At 33.8% G+C, this 23,773-nt stretch overlaps 1 protein-coding gene and 2 long non-coding RNA genes across 13 annotated transcripts; 1 reads left to right on the top strand and 2 right to left on the bottom strand.

Annotated features, from left to right (window-relative positions):
* Positions 1-2,013: 2,013 nt before the first annotated feature.
* On the bottom strand, positions 2,014-3,200 carry LOC104897818 (uncharacterized). The gene is made up of 2 exons (XM_048637310.1): positions 2,600-3,200; positions 2,014-2,351 (listed from the first exon to the last, which is right to left on the bottom strand). Exons 1-2 carry the CDS (start codon positions 3,198-3,200, stop codon positions 2,014-2,016), a joined length of 939 nt encoding a protein of 312 aa, XP_048493267.1.
* A 5,251-nt stretch (positions 3,201-8,451) lies between these two features.
* LOC104896105 (uncharacterized) lies at positions 8,452-11,312 on the bottom strand. 11 transcript variants are annotated; one of them, XR_007269631.2, is made up of 5 exons: positions 10,938-11,309; positions 10,729-10,847; positions 9,641-10,633; positions 8,912-8,954; positions 8,452-8,744 (listed from the first exon to the last, which is right to left on the bottom strand). It is a non-coding gene; the product is annotated as an uncharacterized LOC104896105 (long non-coding RNA). The 11 variants fall into 11 exon arrangements; XR_007269630.2 differs by having other exon boundaries at positions 9,646-10,633; XR_007269626.2 differs by having other exon boundaries at positions 8,912-10,633; positions 10,938-11,312.
* Positions 11,313-18,535: 7,223 nt separating this feature from the next.
* LOC109136115 (uncharacterized) lies at positions 18,536-21,158 on the top strand. The gene is made up of 2 exons (XR_002040953.3): positions 18,536-19,222; positions 20,812-21,158. It is a non-coding gene; the product is annotated as an uncharacterized LOC109136115 (long non-coding RNA).
* Positions 21,159-23,773: the final 2,615 nt, after the last annotated feature.

The raw sequence follows: 23,773 nt of genomic DNA, 5'->3' as shown, positions 1-23,773 counted from the left end.
GAGATTTAATAAAATATGCGCGTATATAGGATAGAAACTAATTATTTACCTGCAATTGGTTATTAGAAAAAAGAACTTTTTTCATTTTTATATAACTAATATATCTAATTCTCTCTCCATCCTTCAAAAATATGAACACTTGTTAATCTGAACATTTGTTGGTTCACGTAATTTAAGGTGATAAGTTGTAATGTGGTTATCACATGTTATTTTTATTAAAAAAATAGATGTAATATGAATTAATGGGTATCTTTTATTGAAAAAGAGAGAAATCACATAATAATAGTGAGATCATGTCAAAAATAAAATTGTTCAAACTAAAATGGAACAAAAAAAAGTCATCAGACTATTATGGGACGAATGGAGTAGTCTATAATAAAGAAATAAACAAATAAACAAATAACTTGAGAATAAAATTGGAATATCGAATTATAGAAGTTGATATATGCTAGATGCTATAATGTTCAACTAAGATGTGAATCAACATGAAGTTGATATACAGTTATTACAATGTGTATTAATGTTTTTTTTTCTAAGTGCAGCGGTGCCAGGATTTCAAAATCGAGGGGTCACAAAAAAAGACAAAGGATATTCAATATTGAAATTTTTCAATGGAAAGGCACATTGTCTAATATTCATTGTCATACATTCCAAACTAAGAAAAAATTACATAAACAAAAACAAAAAAAAATTACAAGTGCATTCGACGGGTCTTCATTTTTTGGAAACGATCAATAATATCATCATCGGAAACTTGAAGAAACACATCTTTTTCAAGAAAAGTAACCAAACAATCATTCAAAAATTGATCACCCATGCTATTTCGCAACTTACTTTTCATGTAAGTCATTCCCGAAAACACTCTTTCCACACTTGACGTAGCAACCGGAAGAATCAACATCAACTTGATGAGCAAAAATACAAGTGGATAAGCTTCATTTCTATTTGTTTCAACAAACTTCATTGCAAGGGAAGAAAGATCATTGACATCTTGGAATTCACCACTGTCATCTCACATATCTTCCATGAATATATCAAGTTGACAATCAAGAGTATCTAAATCATTAGTTGTAAGTTCGGAAGGATAAAGAGTGGCAAGTTTAAGTACCTTTTCCTTGTTGAAAGAATAGAATCCATCTTTGGGACATAAGCAAGTCATGCATTTAAGCAACTCCATATTAACCTCATCAAAGCGATTGTTAAGTTCTTGAAGTTGTAGATCAATTACTCCTATAAACACTTCCACCCGAAAATGATGAAGATATGTCGCTTCTTTATCAAAACGCCTTGATCTTCCTTGAGGAATGTAATTATCCTCCATGTTGGGAACAACAATGTCATGTTTATTTAAAAATGAGGTAACCTTACTCAAATGAATCTCCCGCCCACCATCCCTCATTTTTTGCAATACTTTTTTAGTCAAAGAAACAAGTCTCATGACATTAACAATGTCTTGATCTTTTCTTTGTAAAGCATTACACAAGTCATTAGTGTATCCAAATATTGTAGACACTAATTGTGCCATAAAAAACAAAATCAAACGATTCTAGTAAGAGCACAACAGCTTGAGCTTTTGCCTTATCATCCACATTTGAACCATTTTTTCCAATCATCACAAGTACATCAACAAGTGTAGGAAACAAGTTCATGACATTTTGTAGAGTTTTGTAGTGAGACCCCCAACGAGTGTCATCCGGTCTTTTCAAACCAAGTTCTTGATTTAACCCCGATCCCGTTTCAAGTTCACCCACTTCTAAGGATCGGCAACATTTTGAGCTTGGATGTCTCGAATCCTCTTCTTTTACAAGAATTTCCAACCACATTCAACAAGGTTCCAAGTGTATCAAAAAGCCAACCACACTCTTTATTCTTTTTAGCAACGACAACAAGAGTTAATTGAAGTTGATGAGCAAAACAATGAACATAGTATGCATTTGGAGTATCATCCATAATCAAAGTCTTGAGGCCATTAATCTCACCTTTCATGTTACTAGCCCCATCATAACCTTGCCCTCAAATCTTAGAAGGACTTAATGAATGATCAACAAGCAAAAATATAATTGCACTTCTAAGAGACAAAGCGGTGGTATCCCCAACATGAACAAGTCCAAGAAATCGCTTTACTACCTTTCCCGTTTTCTTTTCAACATAACACAAACAAAGAGCTAATTGTTCCTTTTGGGATACATCACTAGATTCATCGGCCAAGATATCAAAGTAATCATCACCAATTTCCTCTATAATCCGCTTAGTTGTTTCTTTATCACAACAATTTATGATATCTTTTTGAATCATGGGAGATGTCAATTGACAATTTCCGGGAGCATTTTCAAAAATGACCTTTGAAACAACTTCATTATGTGACTTTAACCATTTCAAAAGCTCAATGAAATTTCCCCTATTAAGAGATTCTTCATCTTCTTTATGTCACCCTTGCCGCAATAGATAAGACAAACAAGAAACCGAAGCTCTCAAGCGAGTTTCATACTCACTTTTAATCACATCACTTACATCATCAAAAGTTTCAATTATTGATTTTTTTTTCTTATCTTTGAAGTTATGTATTTCTCATAAGCAAGATTGTGAGCACTTTTTACACCTCCAACATGTGTCTTAAACCTTTCCGATTTATTCCATGACCTAAATCCTCCCTCTACAAATGCATCTCCTCCCACATTAACTTCAATATCATTCTTAAACAAGTAACAAACAAAACAAAATGCCGCATTTTTCTCGATACTATATTCAAGCCAATCCCACTTATCAAACCAAGAAGCAACAAATCGACGCGGACGCGGCCCACCAAGATCTCTTTGAGGAAAGTTATGAGTTTTTGGTTGACAAGGTTTTTTAAGGATATATGCCCTCCTAATCGCATTACGTTGATTTGAAGGATAATCCATTATGTTTATTCTTTTTCCCGGGTCATGAGGAAGAAGTTCAACATCATAAACCAACTCTTCATTCTCTAATGGCACATTATCCGTATTTGAACCACCCAAATTCATATCATTTTCGTTAATTTGAGGAGAATCATAAGATGGAGATGCACTAGCATTAGATGATGGAGTACCACTATCTACCGGTGGCGTTGAAGAACATGAATTATCTTGAGATTTCATTTTCTTGAATATAAATTGTCGAAGATCGGGTTGTTTTCCCATTACCTTTGATTTTTTTGATCTAGGTGTATCACTCATCGTTTCCTATATTCATTATTTAATGCAAATTAACACATATGAAATTATGAACTAACTATTAAATTATATGAAAATCAATCAATAAATTACCATCATAAAGAAACCAAATCATCATAGAAAATTATACCATAAATTAATTAACACTACCTAATTTATACAAATTTACATCTCATAATTTCAACATTCACAAAAAAAAAAAAACAACAAACTAACTAAATGCATCAATCACTTATCACACATTACAAATTCAAAAATTCACATATATATGCAAGTATTACAATTAATATCAACCAAATAAGATTTTAAATATAAAATTTAGGAATTAGAAAATAAATAATGTAAAAGAATTAAAATTTAAATTCTATAAATAGTTTTACAAAATTACAATAAATCAATAATACCTGTCGGCTGACTGACGCGTGACCGGTGACGACTGACGACCTGCGGTGTCGGTGCGGCGGTGCCGGTGCAGCGGTGCCTGATTGCCTGTGGCAGATTGCAGTGGGCTGGGCAGCAATGAGAGTGTGAGTAAAAAAAAAAATTGAGCGTGAGAATTGGAATTTGGAAAGGAAGGAGAGAGAAATTGATATTTTTTAAAATTAAATGATTGTTAATAATTTTAATTTAATTTAAAACCTGATAAGAGTTGGGAGTTGGGAAATTGGGGACCACTATCATTAATTATTAATATATGCAAGTGCCAAGTGGCCAAGTGGGCCAAAAAGAATTAAAGAAACATCAGAAAAATCTTTAATATAGGCATATAGCCGTTTGACTACTACAGCACGCTGCACGCCTGTCGCTGAAATGCTCATTTCTTTTTGTTTTGTTTTTTTTTTTACGAAAAATCTTTAATTTTTTTTTTGATTTGCGGGGTCACGTGACCCCACGTGACCCATGCTGCTTCCGCCTCTATCTAAGTGAGACACAATATATTACGACAAAGGCAAATTACAACTTAAACAACTTGAAGAACAGACCCAATAGGAGAAACACAAGAGTGCCATCAGCACATTTCACACAATAGACCCAAGCCTTAATGTAGGCGTGTTTTTTTATTTCGGCTACGCGGTGTGAGTTCATATTTGATTTAACTAACCCATTATAAAGGTTTTATTAAAAGATATGTTTTGAAAGAAATCGCCAACAATTCTTTTTAAGAAGAGTAATAAACCTAATTGGATAAAGGAAAACCGTAGGGACAAATTAGAGACCTATCCAATGTAGATTTTTCTGTCATGACTCCGTAGATGGTTAAAATGAACCAAAGATTGAGTTCGGCGGTGAGGGTACAATAAAGTCAGGAACTATATTGCCCATAGTTGGCCGTTACTAAATAGTCGATTCATCACAGATTATATACCAAAGAGTAATCAAATAATATTTTTAAACTCCCTAAAAATATTTAGTCTGGATTGGTTCTGGAAACACATAAAAAGACTAATTTTAGTGATGTGTTATTATGCAATCAATTTACAGGGAACCTAGCAGGTTGTCCAAATTAATCTGATTAATGTTAGAACAGTTCTTTAGGTCTTTGATTAACAAAAATAACATGTGGGTGATAACAATCATGCAGGACAATTATATAATATTCATAGAATAATCAGGCAGGCATATGATATACAAAGGCATGAATAAATATAATATGAAATAAAGAAGAGAAAAGGGATTAGAATATACAAAGGTACGATTTTTATATTAAAGATCTACATCATGAAAGAAACGATTAGTAACTTCAATATAAAAATAGAGAATTTATTCAAGGATCCTCAGAATTATACTTATGCGGTTTAGATTGAAAAGCACAACGATCTTTAGGTGGAGCAATCGTGGAACCAAGAATGCAATGTGATTAAGAATAGATTGAAAATATTAGAGTACTTTAGAAGTCGAAGTGTATCCGTAAGTATTATTTTTTGTATTCGTAAATAATAATGAAAAGTCGTCCCGTAATTCGGGAAACGAGTATTTATAGGTAGAACGACAATGCGCCTCACTCGCCTACTGTGCCGGGCGCAGCTGACGTGTCAAGCGCATGACGCGACATGCCCAGTAAAAAGCGTACATGTGCACAGTTTAAAAAAGACAAAAAAGAAACTTTGCGTCTCACGCAGAGACATGCGCTTGACGAAGGAATCGAAATGAGTTAAGAATCCACGTGCCGGGTGCCGATTAGTGCACCTGACACAGATGGACAGACCTGCGCCAGGGGTAAGGCCCTACACCAGAAGTAGGTTGGTGCGCACCAATCTGGCTCCTGGCGACCCTTTGTCAACTTTATTTGAAACACGTTTTAAAAGATCTTTTTAATATTTTGACCATGGATATCTAATTTTACGGGATAAAATCTTATAAAAAATATCTTTTGAAAATATTTATTAATTAAAATAAATTAATTAATTATCAATTAATTGGGCTTTTCAAAGAAATGAGTTCAAATACAATTAATTATCATGAATAATTGGGCTTTAGAATATTATTTCGAAACACAATTTTGAAGTGTTATTTAGATTGTTCTTCCGTTGGGTCGCACCAACTAATACCGCGGTATGTTTCATCATCTGGATCCTTAATAGGGAGAGACACAATTATGTTTCTACAGAAGCCCCCACTTTAACCGAGGTTCAGACAACCAAAGAGAATGATTCTAAACGCTTTGCAGTTTAGAGCTGATCTATAATCGTCAGTCTCTGCAAAACCAAGTTAGTATGCAGGACAATAACTACAAACAATCTGATTACCTGCAGGGAAAGATGTTAGCAGATAGGTGCAAACAACTCAGATAAGGCACATAATGATGCGATAATGCGAACTTAGATTCTCTAAGGATGCATGAGACGCTATGCAAGGATTAAGTTTATGCAAAGCTTGGGGCTGACACGACATGCAAGGATAGGGTTATGCAAGACTAGAATGTATGTAATGCAATGCAAAGCCAGGATTTCGCAAGGTTGCAATGCAAGGTCATGATTTTGCAAGTGTAGAAGATGTGGATATGTAGAATGATCAAAATGTTCAAAAATGAATAGAATGATTTTTGAATATCGTTTTTAGTAAATGATCGGGGTCCCAAAATGAGGTCCGCGGATTACAACTTTTCGAGAGTTTGATCCGACTTGGAGGCACCACCACATATATAGGAAGCCCCCACTTTGGGTGAGCTTGCCTTATTGAAATGCACTTGCTATGATATTGCAATGTAGTTGATTTGTGGTTGAATCGTTGAAAGTTGTTCACTGTGGATTCTTCTTTGGGGAGTTGATACAGGCAAAGTCAGATATCGCCAGAATCCATGGAATTGCCAGAGAGTCCTTCAGGGAAAAGGAGAGTTTGGATCAAAAAATAAAAAGGTTTAAATTTATGACTCAAATGAAAGCAGGTGGGAAAAGGCTTTGACGAGGCTTAGTTCAAACTCGAGTCTATTTCGGGATCTAGAAGAGATTATGCTCATGAACTCTAGAAAATCAAATCATTAGAACTTGATTAATTTTATTTTATTGAAGCGGTCGGACCTCGAGATGAGGATTCCTACGTATCCTTGTGGAATCAGACCATTCGTAGTTTTAGATCTGACTTCTTTTTTTTGTTATATTTTTTATGGCCTAATTTTTGCTTAGGCCGTCCTTTTGGGTTTTCAACCTAGCGAGCTTGGACATACCTTGGAAAAGGAGTTAGGGTTGATGAGAGGTTGAAAGGTTGAGGTTTTAATGAAGGTTGAATTGGTTATTATAAGGTAAGAATTGTGGATTTGAAATACGGGGATTTAGGTTTGATGGTGAAAGGATTGAATGAGGGGTAGACTTGTGTGCAAGCCCCCTAGCTTGACTTTTTATTTCTTTTTTCTTTTTTTGCCTTTGGCTCTTTCTTTTAGCACTTTTTTCTTTTTGTCTTGTGCGTTTTCTTTTGCTTTTGTCTTCTTCCTTTTTCGCACTTCGAATTTTTTTTCACTTTTTTATTTTTCGCTTTTTGCTTGGCATTTATGTTTTTTTTTTTATGTAATAAGGCTTACACACAAGCTATTGGTTATAGGTGGTGAAAGGTTTGAATGTTCTTTGCAAAGCTTTGCTTGAAGATGATGGTTTAAAGGATTTTTGCGTTTCCTTGGTTGTATTTGGATGGCCTATGAAGGTTAATGGAAAGGAGAGGGAAATAACTCCTGATCGAAAGTATGTCCTATTTTTTTTTATCATTTTTTTAAATTTTGGATCTCTTTAATTTTATGATTATTAGTCAAGTACTACAATAGGTGATTTAAGTTCCATCATGAATTAGAAGCTTAAATTGATTTTTCTCATTTCGCCCGCAAGGATGTTTTAGGTTGGTCCTCCTGTTTGAAGGATCTTCCTAAGTTTTCTCTCCTTATCAAAAACAAACAAAAAAAAAGTTGTATAAGAATACTGTATAATATGATGTCTTAGTACATTTTTAAAAAAAAAATACACTTCCCTCTAAAAATATACTTACTAAAAATAAAATAGCTAAATATATTAAAAAGTGTGTAATTTCACATTTGGGTAAAGTTATGGGGGTTAATCACCACAAGTGAAATTTAAGGGGAATAATTTCACTTTTGAACAAACTTAGGAGGGTTATTCCCCACTTTTGCATTTTATAAGTAGATAGTTTTGGGTTTAAACATTTACGTAAAAGCTTTACTTATATATTTAAGGAGGAGTAAGTATCTAATTATTAAGGGCCTTAATTATTCTTTTGGTATTGTAAGAATTGAATTGAGGAGTTTATTTGTTTACTTGAGGTAATGCAGAGTACACTAGTGCATAATTGGCCTAAAATATTACCCCAAAAGTGTTACTTAAAGGCCTAAAAGTGTTGCTTTAGGCAATAGGTAACACTTTTATAAGTGAAACATCTGCCCGTGCTACCTATTATCAAAGGTAACATTTTCCAATGCTAATGTTTCACTTTCTCAAGTGTTACCCAAAATTCTCTAATGTATCACTTTTTAAAACTAATGTAACATTTTTACGGTCTTACTTGTAATTTTTTATGTAACACTTTTTCATCTATAATAGCATTTTTTATGTTATCTCTTGAATTATAGTAACACTTCATTAGATGTTATGTATCATTTTAGGTCAACATATGTAACACTTTGTTAGATATTAGGCAACACTTATTATTAGCTAGATTTAAAGTCACTTCTATTTCACACGTCTTATATATAGTAACACTCTTTAATTTATCGGCACATATACAATAATAATAATACTAAAACTTACAAACGTAATAAACGAAGAGGAATTAAAATGATATTATAGATATTGAGTTCACTCAACGGTCATTGTAAAAAAAGAGCCAATGAGTAGTATTCATCAATTAAAAACATACCATTGCTTTCAACATATAAATAGTTGATCTAAGAACCCAGTCATAATACATATAACTCTCCCCAACCCTAAATTAATCTTCAGATCGTGTCTTTCTTCATCTTCAATTCCATGTGTCGCCCTATTCATGCATGCATGTTTCCAGAAGCATCATGCCTACCTGCTACTCTAATTCATTATCTCCATCATCATCCTGCAGTAATGAGAACAAATGAAAAAGAATGTTCAAAGTCTTTATGATAACACGACTAATTATATACTAGTAAAAAATAAAACAAGTATATTAAATATATGAGGCATAACAAAACTCCTCTTTTTTTGTAAAATGTGATACAAGGAAAGACCCTCCTGCACACCCACCTTGCAAAACAACACCGTGCACACCCTCTTGCACAACAACCCTCTGCATAAATCGAAAAGAAATAGAAAACGAAAAATAATTGTAGTAATCATTTCCTCCAAAAATAAAAGTTGTTCGATGTAACAATCAGCAGGTCTCCTTTTTCTTTTTATGCACAAGTGTTTCACATTATGTCATATATGTAATTATTCATGCAGGTCTCCTTTTTCTTTTTATGCATCAAGAGGTTTACATTGGTTTACATCCAACCTATAGTTCGAGAAATATATTCTTAAACACGGTTAATGTAAGAACAAGTTTTCTTTTGAATGCTTTCTGCTCATAAGAACTTCTATCCACCATTAAATCTCTAAAATATGGAAGTTATAAAAAATGTAATTTTCCTGATCATATATATATAGGATGCACAACAACCCCCTACACAACCCACCCTACACAGCCCCCCTACACAATGGCTTAGCAAAAGTATATGGAAGCTTATAAAATGCAACTATGCAAGTGGTCTATATTCATTATTCAGTAATACATGTCACATTTTAACAAAGCATAACGCACAAAATCTAAAACTTAGCGAAAGAAAAGAACATAGCTAGTTTAGTTTAACTATGAAGAAAAGGTTAACATTAACAACAATTAGGAAAAAAAAAAAGGAAGAGCAAACAGTTTCATAACATAGCTCAAAAAGTGAAAAAGTAATCAGACAACCAAATACAAGGATCTAGGGAAACCTTACTGTCAATTCTTAAACGCTCCAATCTCAAGTTCTCTTTCTATCGTAAAATTCAATCAGCCTAAAAGTATAAGATATAACAATAGTAATAAGTAACTTTGGGAGCATTGCTGCTTGTTCTTTTGCGTGGTGAAATTGCAAAATCTTCTACGCTGGAGATTCGATAAACATTTTGAAAAGCAGGCCCAAGTGCTTCTCACATTAAACATGTCTCCCTTTCTCTTCTATCTCTCGTACCTGAGCTATGAAGGCATCACATGATATAAATTTAACAGCAACCTCATTGAGTTCATTCAATTTAGTTTAAAAGCACTTAAGAAAGTATTATCATCATAAAACTGCCAATTGTCGGAACTCATAACTCATGTCCAAAACACATATAACTTAAATTTGGTTATCAGATTCGAAAACTCAATTTCTTACTTAAGTTTATACTTGAGTCTTTTCTAAACATCAATGAGATTTGATTGCACCAAGAACTTACACCTTTCAAGTATTTCAACATAATCTGGAGTTGATATAGCTCAATCAACAACGTTATGATATAGCTGAATCAAATTCCTGGTTGCATGATTGAACGGGCTTATATTTCCAAAACTTGAAGATGCACAGAAGAAAGTAGCTAGAATCAGGATTATTTCAATCGAGTAGCACCAATAATAAATCAACCATGAACATTAGCAACCCCATCATTTTTATGTTTCAATCATATTTTCAGAACTCATTTCTCAACATCCATGTAATAAATCAATCGAAATACTTGCAATTATACCTATAATTTGCAATGAAGTTGATGATAATATCCTGTACTGAAGATGAAAATAAGTGCAATTAAAAGAGAGATCAGAAAGGGTAGTACCAATAGGGACAGCAACATAAGAGAGAGGAATAAAGCATAGGGCAGGGCCGCTAGCTTGCGGCGGCCGACGAACAATACGATTAGTTACAAACATTTTGATGCGATCAGCGTATCATGTACACTAGAATCTGTCTTCAAAATGGAATAAAGACATAATTCAATGGTAATTCGAAAAATCAGATTGAATACAAAATTCATTGGAAAAAAGACAATAATTTGAGACAGACCTGCTGATCATAAGACTTGTAATGAAAATTTTCAATTTTCGTTGTCAAATTGTCTAAATTCGCAGCTTCCCAATTGCGTTGAAACTGATGGGAGGTTGAACATGAACGATTCTTTGGAACTTCGAACAAAAAAATTGATGAAGATTGACAAATAAAACACTAAAATCGAAAAACAAGATTTAAACAAACCGAGTAAATTCTCTAATCACCTGGAAGAACGATGAGGATTGAACACCGAGGGGAATGGACAAATTAAGGAGCGAGCGGCACCAACGCGACAACCCTAGCAGCGACCTCGAGCAATAACCACACACAACAACACCACCACGATGAGGAGAGAGAAGACGCGAGCAGGGGACAGAAGCACGTCAGAAACACCGCGCGAGGGGGAAAACGACAACACGACAAGCACCAGGGAAAACGGGAACCCGCAAGGGGTGGCTGACGGGGCAGCAGCGCAAGGGATCAAAGAAAGAGAGAGAGGGCTCGGGTTTGGGTTTTCACGGGGAAGGAAAGGAGTTGGGGTGAGAGAAATAGAGATGGGTTTGGGGTTTTTGTTTCCCAAACTAACCGACTAGGAAAAGAAAATAAAGGAGTAAACGACTTTGACTTTCTATTTTGGTAAAATACTGCTCAACCAATTGCACACGAAATTAAAAATATAAAATAATATTAATAACTTCATAGAATTTGTATGTAAATATATTATAACCACCACAAAAATAAATATTTATACGCTAACCCAAATAAAATAAGAATATTTAAAATATAATTAGCTTAATAATTATAATTAACGCTAAATAAAATGCTGTTAAGAATAGGGGTATTACACCTACAGAGCGCCTTACGTAATTTGTCAATATACCAATGCTTTAAGTTTTGGATTTATTGTGTTTGGCGACTAATAAAGTGCCAAACATAAAATTTGGGATTACTCCCCCAAAATAAATTAATAATAAAAACTTTACTTTACTAATTTTCAAAAAGAAAAATACTTATACTCTTAAAGGAAACCTATTCTAAAGTGTTACTTTAAATGTGTTACAAATATCAAAGTGTTACTTCAAAGTGTTACATTTTATAAAGTGTTACATCGAAATGTTACTCAATTTTAAAAATGCTACATGAAAATGTTACTTATAGAAAAAGTGTTACATTAGGTGTTACATATTAATAAAGTGCTACCAAGGTATTACATACATATTCGAGAAACTTGAATTTTAAAAAGTGTTACATGTTACCTTAGACCAACTTTGTACTAGTGGTAATTTGTGAATTTGATAATTTATTGAAGGATATGTAAGAGTACTATTATTTGGTTATAATTTCAATTAGAATTATTTGAGGTTATTAGTAAGGTTACTTTATGGGAATTAAGTAAGAAATAGTACATTATGGATTTTTGGATTGAGTTGGTTGAATAACTTATTTATTTTAGAATTTAGAAGAAATAATTGAGGAATAAAGATAATTCTTGTGAGTAAATTAGGGTGGAAAATATCTTACTCAGAGTGAGAAAATTATTTGGGAATGTTGAAGTTGATTCAAGCTAGAATTCAATCTGTCCAAGATAAGTAGAAAAGTTAAGCTGATTTGAAGAGAAGGGAAGATGAATTCGCTGTTGGTGATAAGGTGTTCTTGAAGGTATCATCGATGAAAGGTGTGATGAGATTTAGTAAGAAGAGCAAACTAAGTGCCAAGTACGTTACCCTAAATGAGATTTTGCAAAAAGTTGAAAAGGTAGCCTATAAGTTGGCTTTACAAATGGAATTTGAGAACATGTATGATGTATTTCACATTTCTCAACTTAAGAGATATATACCTAATGAGAATCATTTTCTGGAACCTGAAAGAATCCACATAGATAGTAGCCTCACGTATGAGGAAAGTCCTGTAAAAATCTTGGATAGAGTACACACAATAAGGATCTGAGTATCGTGAAAGTGCTTTGGTCTAACCATGAGTCCGAAGAGGTAACTTGGAAGCCGAATATGAAATGAAGAAGAAGTTTCCGGAATTCTTCATTGAGGTGAGTTACGGGGGCGTAACTCATATCTTTAAGAGGGGTAGAATGCGATAGAATTTTGCGCTTTTTGCCTTATTTTATGGTGTTTTTATGTATTTTTATGCTTTTTTTGGTAAATTAAATTGGTTTTCTGCTTCGAAAAATGTGTCCTGTAGTGAAACAAGTGGTTTTAGGATCGTTAAAGTGGGCACATGTCTTGACACAAGTACTTTCAAATGGAGGATTTGAGTAAAATTTTTGAAACTGTAAGAGTTCTCACGCCAAGTTTCGGGATGAAACTTCTTTTAAGAGGGGTAGATTGTAATCCCCACAATTTTAGCAATTTTAAAATATATTTAAATTATATTTATAAGTATTTTTAGTACTGAAATAATTAAATTCTTGAGTATTGACTATTTTAGAGTTAATGATTATTTAATGTTTTAAATAGTCAAACTATTTAAATTATTTTTAAGATGGACTTTAAGAGTCACCAATTAATTTAAATAAGTTTGAGTAGTAGTATAAATGAATTTAATATTGGATTAGAGGAGCCCAAACCTTTTGTATTATTTTCATGTTATCACCTTTTATTATAACTAAACAAGCAAGCCCATTAGCCTTTGGACTCTAATGGAAACCTATAAATACACTACTCCCTCACAAATTTTTCTAAGCCCTAGACCCTAATTTTCTCTCTTCTCTCACACAACCCTCCCCTTGCTCTCTCTCTCTTCCTCTCGACTGCCGCCTTGCTTGGTTGGGTTATGTGTTTTATGTTAGGTTATGTATTTTATTCATTATCTAGGTACACAACTTTGTTGATTACGTGCTTTTTAGTGTGTCGTCGATCATTGTTGTGCCTTATTGATCCAACAATGATCCTATTTGGTGAGAAGTCTTTCAAGATCAATATAATATTGACCATTTCAGGTTTGAAGATGATGCATTCATTGGGACTTTGGGAAGACAATTCGGAGTGTTGATGTTTTGGTCTCTTTTTAATACTCTTTATAATTTTGATTTAATTATGTTTCATTGGTTTACCTTTTATGTTTGGTTTGATTTCGGAGTTGACTTTATGGTTGACTTAGTTGAGGACATTATGGTTCTTAGACATTAAATTATCTTTTAAGCTTAATTAATGATTTCAAGTACATTATTTATTTTCCGCTGCAAAGAGTAAGCCGATACGTTATCACACGGGCGATAATACCTTGGTAATTCTTCTATGTTTTGTGGGAAAAAGGTATTTTATAAAGTAGAGAATGGTTGGATGTTACATGTCACTTTTATCGTCTACATCAATGTATTCTACTCTAGTAAATTCTCCATTAATAAATAATTTTACACTTCAATTGAGTTACTAAGATCGATGTCTTGTTTCCATAGGCAAATTGGCCCCTTGGCAAAATTTTTCCAAAACAATTTGGCACTCACCCTGGGGTCTTCGATCTAATAATAATCGATTTCATACACATTATTCTAACGATTTCCAAAAAACAGATGTGATAGCATTCCAACTATTGTTGTGGAAGGTTTGCAGGAATGATGACAAGCCAATAGTATCATCGAAGTGATTCAAGGCGTTGGTGGACGTCTTGGTCGTCGTGTCCAATACGAACATCGTGACAGTCATGCCTAGGGGTGTGCATTGGTCTAGGACCGACCGAACCGATTGAACCGAAATTTGAAATTTTTTGGGACGGATACGGACTAGAATTTGAATTTTTTTTCATTAAGAAAAATCTTTTTTTGCTTAGGTTTAAACATGTTTATAAATTCGATAGATTAAAGACTAATAATTTTAAAAGCAATAATTTTAAAGGCAATAAAAATGAGGTTTTAACTTTCTAGCTTTTCTAGGTTTTAAACTTTTTCTTAACCTTTAAAGCTATTTTTACAAAAAATAAAAAATCTGGTCCATTTTGGCCCGAGACGGAAAATTCATGTTTTGAAACCGGATCGGAAACCCAGAATTCCAAGTTTTCATGGTCCGTTCCGTTATGGTTCCGATCCGAAATCTGGTCCCAGTCCAAATGTGCACAACCCTAGTCATGCCTAGATGACAATGTGAATTTCTTAGTTGATAACATATTTATTTCCAATCACCTTTTCTTGTCTCCTCTCCCATGACATGTAGAAGGCTTTCACTTGTAGGTGCAGTTCCACACTATCGATTGTTCTTTTTTATCTAACAATATCAATTTGGACATGCCTTTAAAACATAGATGAAAATGGTCTTGTCCACTCAAGGAAATGACATTGTAAGGGTCTAATAAGGAGCCGATGTCCGGACATGTAGATGAAGTCAGAGCGTCTACATGACATCAATCTGAACAAGATTTGGATTTTAATTTCCCAATCCGAATCCGAACCACAAAGTTTGACTCCAAACCAATCAAATCCGTATTTTCAGACACTAGATTGGATCCAATCCGATATATCCAAAATTTAAACTCTAACCTTTTGATGAAATAATTAAGGCGCAAGTGTCAAAATTAAATATCCGATAATAGAAGTAATTTGTAAGACCCTGTAAAAATTCAGTTCAACTAATATTTAATGCAAACCCAAACATTATCAAAAGCATTTAAGCCTAAAGCTATTTATACAAATATATAATATTGAGCTTATTTGTTATTCGATTATATTAGAATTCTGGAACCAATCACCCACCATGCAAAACAATACGAAAATCCAAAATTTTAGAAAAACTCGATCTAAATGTAAAATGAATATAGTTTAAGTATAATGCAAATGATTAATTCGGTTTGCATTGTTATAGATTTAAATTGTTATCCGAATAATTTTCACCTCTATTCATGGCTTCATCTAAAGATCCTTCACCAAGGGAGTCATATTAAATGCATAAGTGATGATTTATCAATTAAACATCCATTAAGAAATCAAGTGAATCTCTCAATTTTTACCAATGCAAAATCCCTAAGCTTGACCTAAAGGTTCAAACCAATAGTACATTATTAATATTGAATTATTGCGGTATTTTGGAGCCATGTTGTTGCAGATTTGACAATTAGGTGTATCTATGGACATCAATAGATTTCTAAGAAAACAATAGCAATAAATCCATTATTATTGGAAAAAGAGGTAATTTACTAAATCAAACAATAATAAGAAGATACCAAATAAATAACCATAAAAATGAAAAAGCAAGAGAATCATTCAAAAATCAATGGAAAAGTAAGAACTTTTCATTAAAATTTTGAAATTGTATCTATCAAAACTTCAAGATCTAGTTAATATGTCCTAGGTTTGTAAGCTTTAAGACTAAGCATAAATTATTGAAGACTAAGTATAGATTAAAAAAAAGTTTGTGAAGAATAATGTCCCTAATAATGACAAAAAATCCTGATTAAATAGTACAATCAATGTCTAAGCATAATTACATGAAAGCCCCCGACAAAATAAAGCAACAAAATAAGGGTTTTTGTAAACCAGACCAAACTCGGGAGTCAGGTTGAGAATTACTTGTCCGTCCGATAAATCTCATGAATTGCCCTGCATAGATTATCCGGACGAGTTGGACTAGCCCGTCCTTCGATTATTCTTTCTTCTCATTGATCCTTGGCCAAAATCTCTTCGTTTGTTTCTTGATGTCTCTCGCTCATACCTCCTTGCATCTTTACTTGCTTATACCTACACAAGTGTAGGCAGATAATCGTGTCTCCCCATTTAAGGATCCAATTATGAAACATATCGCAGTATTAGTCGGCACGATCCAACGGAAGAGCAAGCTAAAGAACCACTCCAAAATTGTGTTACGAAATAATATTCTAAAGTCCAATTGATTATTCATGATAATTAATTATATTTGAGCCCACTTCTTTGAAAAGCCCACTTAGTTGATAATTAATTAATTTATTTTAATAAATAAATATTTTCAAAAGATATTTTTTATAAGTTAAAATCAGATTGTATCTCGTAAGATCAGATGTATATCCATACTCAAAAGATAAAATAAATCTTTTAAAACGTGTTTCAAATAAAGCTGGCAAAGGCTCGCCAGGAGCCAGGTTGGTGCGCCTAGTGCACCAACCCGCGCCTAGCACAGCTCTGTCCGCATGTGCCAGGTGCACTAATTTGCACCTGACACGTGGATTTCTGACTCATTCAGAGTCCTGCGTCAAGCGCATGCGCAATTTTGTTCTTCTTATAAATACTCATGACTTTCCGAATCAAAGATGACTTTTTCATTATTATTTTTCGAATACAAAAATTCTTTTGAATACCTGCGAATACACTTCGACTTCCAAAATACTCAAATACTCTAATACTTCCAATCAAATCCTAATCACCGCGTTCTTGGTTGCACGACTGCTCCGCCTAAAGATCGTTGCTCTCTTCAATCTTAACCGTATAGGTATAATCCTAAGGATCCTTAAATAAATTCTCTAATTTTATATTGAAGTTACTAACAGTTTTTTTCATGATGTAGATATTTAATATAAAAATCGCGCCTTTATACATTCTAATCTCATTTTTATACTTCATTTTATGTTCATATTATTCATGCCTTTTGTATATTATATGCCTGCCTGGTCATTCTATTCATATTATATAATTGTCCTGCATGGTTTTTATCATCCATATGTTATTTTTGCTAATCAAAGACCTAAAGAATTGCCCTATCATTAATCAAATTAATTTGGACAACCTGTTAGCTTCCCTGCAAATTGATTGTATAATAACTTATCACTGAAATTAGTCTTTTTATGTGTACCCTGAATAATTTAGACTAAATAATTTTAGGGTATATAAAATATTATATGATTATTCTTCGGCATAAAATCTGTAATGAATCGATTATATAATAGAGGTCGGTAATGGGCAATATAGTTCCTGACTATATTTGTATCTTCACCCCCGAACTGAATCTTTGGTTCACTTTGACCATCCATGGAGTCATGACGTGGAAATCTACATTGGATAAGACCCTAATTTGTCCCTACATTTTCATATATCCAATTAGGTTTATGATTATTCCTAAAAAGAATTGTTGGCAACTTCTTTCAAAATAATTTTCAATAAAACCTTAACAATAGGGTAGTCAAATATAATACGCGCTCATACCGTGTAGGCGCAATAACAATACGTCTACAATTTGGCGACTTCACTGGGGAGGATTTTTAAAAAATTAATTTTTTTAATTAAGTGTGTGAAACTTGAAAAACATGATTCATTCTTATTTTTATGCCTTTGAATAATATGCAGTTTTGCATGTGCATGACTTTTGATAAGCCACCATAAGGACAATCTATCTTGCCTCATTAGCACATGTTCTATGTGTGAGGTCATCCCTAGGGGGGTTTGCGCTTTGTCCTTACAAAATGCTTTCGGAGCGATAGTGTTGGATCGTAGTCATAAGCAAACCTACCCAACCATGACATTGTTCTCTTATTCCTAACTTGAGACTAAAGTGCGTCTTACACATGACCACCTCTTTAAGCAGGGGTATTGTAATATCCTAACAACTTAAACGTGTTTAAGTAATTAAATAATTAACTATAATAAGTAGTTAAAAAATATATTTTATTTTATCGTTTCACTAATTAAGCAAAATACAATCTAACGAATACAAAATTTACCAACTTAAATTATGTTAATAACTAAGTGACAATAATTTATATTTTACGATTTCACGAATTAAACAAGAAGGTTAGTTTTGTTGTTAAATCACTAAAGCACTAAATACCAACATTTCACCAAAATTTTGCAAAGCCACGTGAAGTGGAAGAAGAGTAGAGTAAATTTTCTGATTTTTGGTTACAAAATAAAAAGGAAAAAGAGAAAAAGCTTCCATGGTCAACTACGTCATTACTTTTGCCTTCTTCCTCCCTCTTCGATGGGCACTTGGAAAACATGCCACCACCCTCCATCCTTTTTCCTCTACTAAAAACCTGTCATCCTACCATCTCCTTCCCCAAGTCAGAAATTCAAAATATTTACTCCTTCCTTCCCAACTACTGAATTAGTGTTCCTAATTCCCCGATAAATGGCCATAAAATCCATCACCAAGAACACAACAATTTTACAAACTTCATCCTCTCACCTCTCACTTCACCACCATCTACGAACCACCTTACTAACACCACAAATTTCAGTCAACAATTCGCCGGAAAACGTGACCCAAAGAAACCCAAAAAGAAAACTCCTTTCTCTCTCCCTCCTCTGTTTCGGATTTCAAACACCACCACCACTGTCTGCCGACCGGCTCGCATGACGCCAAGTCAGCCGCCAGTCACTTGTACGACACTTGCCAGCCACCCGCAGCTCGCCAGAGCTCCACTCGCACTTTCGCGTCCTCTCCTCTGTCTCGTCGCTCCTCTACACGGGTGGATGTATCGCGGGACACCACCGATGCCGGGGACCGACGTCGTTCCTCGCCGCCATTGCCGCTCGTCGCCGTCGTTTGCCGGAGCCACCCTCTCGTCTCGATCGTTGTCGCCCTTGCTCTTAGTAGCAGAGGTAATGGCCCCCTTCTTCTTGCAAAGAAATTCTGATTTGTTTTAAGTTTATTAATCCAGCCCAATTACCTCTGCTAGTTAGAATTTGTGTTGGGCCTAGGATAAACCTATGGTAAACTAAACTTAAGTGACAAAAAAAATTGATTTATTATGTTGTTGGGCTAAAAGGATGTTTTGAACTTGTTTTACAGACTGAAGTAGTTTGTTTAATTAGACCACTTGACTTAATTCCTAAAAACTATTATTGGCCTATATTTCATGATTACTAAACTAGTTGAGTTAATTAAAACTAATTCAATAAGCTTGTTAATTATATTTTGAGTATAAGTTCTTATTACTTCACTAATACTTAAGTTCACTTATAATAACAAGATAGCTTGATTTATTAGTTTTAAGTGATTAAATAATAGGAAAATTTGTCAGAAACCACCTTTTATAATCACTTTTTTGTGAGAAACCACCTTTTAAAAAAATTTGGTTAATTAACCACCTTTTTGGGTCTTTTTTTTGTTGGAAGCCACCACTTGCCGGAATCCGGCGTTGACCTTGATTTTCCGGCGTTGACCATCAGATTTTCGCCATTTTTCCTCCTTTATCTTTCTCCCACCTCCCCCCTCGCATCCCCGGCAACCCCCCCTCCCCCCTCGCATCCCCGACAACCACCACCTCCCTCACAACCCGCCGGAAAACACCCCCACGACCATCCTACCCTCCCAAACCTAAGTCCATCACTCCCTCGCATCCCCTGACATCTTAGGTGGAAAAAATGGCGAAAATCTGGAAAAAAAAATGGCGAAAATCCGATGGTCAACGCCGGAAAATCAAGGTCAATGCCGGATTCCGACAAGTGGTGGCTTCCAACAAAAAAAAGAACCAAAAAGGTGGCTAATTAACCAATTTTTTTTAAAAGGTGGTTTCTCACAAAAAAGTGATTATAAAAGGTGGTTTTTGACAAATTTTCCTAAATAATATTATAATAATGTTAGTGGTTCTAGTATAGTAAGAAACTTGCTTAGTTTAATAATAAGACGATTAATTGATGATTAATTATGAACTCTTATAATAATAATATACTTTCAAATGGTTATATGATATGTATTAATATAACTTTAAGTATAATGCTTCGATAATTCGAAAAGTATAACTAAAGGAGTTATTTCACCTAATTAGTTGTTTAAAGCGTCATCTTAAAAAGTTGTTAACGACTAAGTTAATAATGACCTTTACTGAGACCTTTATGACAAAATAATGAGCGTTACGACCTTAATAAGCTCTAACTAATGTTTAGGCTTAAAAGCTAAATAATGAAACATTCATTAATAAAACTATTCTTGATTAGATTAAAGAAGATAAAGGATATCACAAGCCTCCCCTGGCTATCAAGGTTGTTAAGCAGGAATTCATGTAACGTCTACTGCTAACACCCGTTCCCCTTCGAAGTATGTTTTATGATCATGATTAATAGCTTGGATTGCAATGCTAGGCAAACTCAAGACTATGGATAGACTGAAAAAAGGTTGGTGTGTGTTCAGATGATCTTTGTTTACTCTGCAGATAAGAAGCTGAAACATGCTCTCACTTGTTTTTCAGATGCCCAGTTAGCAGTAGTGTTTTTCAGGGCATCATGAATTGTATTGGACTAAAGAAGTATACACATGAACATCTATAAACTAGCTGGAAAAGATGGGGAAGAAAGTTTAGACAGAAGAAGAAACAAAAGGTGGATTATGCTATTCATTCTGCCCTTGTGTATCACATCTGGAGATGCAGAAATCATGCTCTTTGGCATGAAGCAGTTAGAAGGCTTGAATTTGTTGTGAAAGATATTCAAATTGATGTCCTGTGTAGAATTCAGACAAGTGTTGATGTAAAATGGACTATATAAGAAAGGTGTTAGCTGCAATAGTTGAATGTGTAAGGTCTGCTGTTTGTAGTTATGCTTTGGAGTGTTGCTAGAGCTATATACTAGCTCACTTGAATGTTGTTGGTGTGCCCTATATTTGGGCTTCTTTTTTGGTAATACACAAGCTTACATTTTTACCAAAAAAAAATAACCTACCGTTATTAGAAGTCAATAAAAATATAAAATAACACATAGAAGACAACTATAAGACTTACTCTAGGGACCAAAAATATAGACATATATGCACTTGCCAGTGCATAGGAGTATTTCCAAGAGATTTCAATCCTAAGTTTTCAGCAGCTACTTTAACCACATAACTTCATGGAGAGTGAGGGCCATAGACATGTATTTTGCTTCTGCACTACTCCTATCCATCACATATTATCTCTTGGATTTCCAAGAGATAGGTGACTTGCCAAGAAGGATTTGATATCCATTATTTGATTTTCTAGTGGATGCACAACCACCTAGTCACTATATATCAGATAATGCCTCCAACTAAGCACTAGAAGTGTTGGCAAGAAGGATTCCTTGAGTAGGAGATCTGACTAGGTATCTCAATACCCTTTTAGCTGCTTAGAGATGAATGTCAGCAGGATGATGCATAAATTTTCTTAATACATGCACGGTATAGGCTATATTAGGTCTAGTCAAGGTCAAGTAGATAAGCTTCCTAACAATCAATTGGTAGATCACATGATGAGGAATATGTTCTCCTAAGTGAGTAGTGAGCTTGTTGTGGCTATCCATAGGCAACTCTAAGGTCGAAGCATACCATATTCAGACAACAAATCTTCAATATACTTTCTCTCAGATATAAATATCCCCTCCTTGCAGTAATCTACTTCAATTCCAAGAAAATACCTAAGTATTCTCATATCCTTCATAAGAAAATGTTGTCCTTAGTCTCATGTATTCCTTCAAGGTATTCCTGCAAGAAAAGGTCATCCACAGGGCCGGCCCAATACCGGTACACCCGGTTCTGTGGAACAGGGCCTCACAAATTTGGGGCCCAATTTTGGTTGACTAATGAAAGGAGAAAAGGAAAAAAAAAAAAAAAAATTTACAACTGTACAATCTACACGCATGCAGCAAGTTTCAAGAAGAGAAAGATTACTTTCCATCTTCATTCTTCTGATCTTCTCCACCGTTCTCTCTCCTCTTCAATCTTCATAAATCAAAATCTCTAAAATATTGCTGAAATTATTCTAACTTGCCAAATTATAATTAAAATACACTCTCTTTACTCTGAAAATATCTCATTTCCATAATTTTAGCAAAAAAATTCTGAATTTCATTACTCCTTCCATCAAGAACACCACCTAAAATGGAGATATCTAACGGGAAGAATTTTTTTTGCTATTTATTTGCGATTCATATTCAAACCCACTCAACTCATATCCAAGAATTCAATTTCTTTTATCCTCAAAAAAAAAAAAATTCGAACAAAGTCGCGAATTTGATAGTGGGAGTTCGTTAGTTCGAAGGTGAAAAATCAAGAATTTGTGGGCTAATTTATCATCAAAGTCTTCACTTTTAAGGTAAATTAACTTTTTTTTATGCCATTTTCGATTTCATGATTTATGTGCTTTGTTTGCAATTCTGATTTCTGCTTGCATTATGTAATTTTCTGGTTCATTATGTAATTCTATAATGCGTAGGACCTCAATTCTGTAGACTGTAATTCAATTCTGCCACATTTGATTTAGCAATTCTGAATTTTTATAATTTAAAATTAAAATTTATAATATGTACTTCTTAATGTTCTTATAATTTTAATTTTCTGCAATTTCCGATTTCATGATTGTGTGCTTTGTTTGCAATTCTGATTTCTGCGTACATTATATAACTTTCTGGTTCATTATATACTTCTATAATGCGTAGGACCTTAATTGTGTAGACTGTAATTCAATTCTGCCAAATTTGATTTAGCAATTCTGAATTTTTATAATTAAAATCAAAATTAATAATATGTACTTCTTAATGTTCTTATAATTTTAATTTTCTGCAATTTTCGATTTCATGATTTGCGTGTTTTGTTTGCAATAATTCTGTAATTTTCTGGTTCATTGTGTGATTCTATAATGCATAGGACTTTAATTCTGTAGACTGTAATTCAATTCTGCCAGATTTGATTTTCGGTAGACTGCATTGTGTATATTCTGTTATCGGTAGACTGTAATTCAATTATGTGTATCAGCGTATTGCCGTATATTTTTCTGTATTGCCGTACATTCTATTATTCTATAATGTGTAAGACTTTAATAATTTCAATACAATCTGAAATTAGTTTGCTTGGTTTTTCTTGCTAAACCAGATTTTTTTTCCAATAATGAGATTGCAAAAAGGAAATTGAAAAGATTGGAGTACAGGTTGTTTCTTTCTTTCTTGTCGCATATCATTTAATTTAATTATTTCTATCATGCCTCCAAAATTAGGAAGTATGATTGTGGCTATGAAAAACGTAAAAAGAAAAAGAGAATTGAAGAGCTTACTCAATCACAAAGAGGAGCTCTTGATAAGTTTGTTGTGAAAGAATCACATGTAGGTACTCAAAGTAATAATAATGTGGTTGTGAATGATGAAGTAGCCTTGGATGATTGTGTTATTCCTAATGATAATGTGCCTTTAAATAGAGATAATGTACCT

Source organism: Beta vulgaris, chromosome 9 (assembly GCF_026745355.1).
Source record: "Beta vulgaris subsp. vulgaris cultivar EL10 chromosome 9, EL10.2, whole genome shotgun sequence".
Classification (NCBI taxonomy): Eukaryota; Viridiplantae; Streptophyta; class Magnoliopsida; order Caryophyllales; family Amaranthaceae; genus Beta; species Beta vulgaris.
This window is presented reverse-complemented; position numbering and strand designations above follow the sequence as displayed.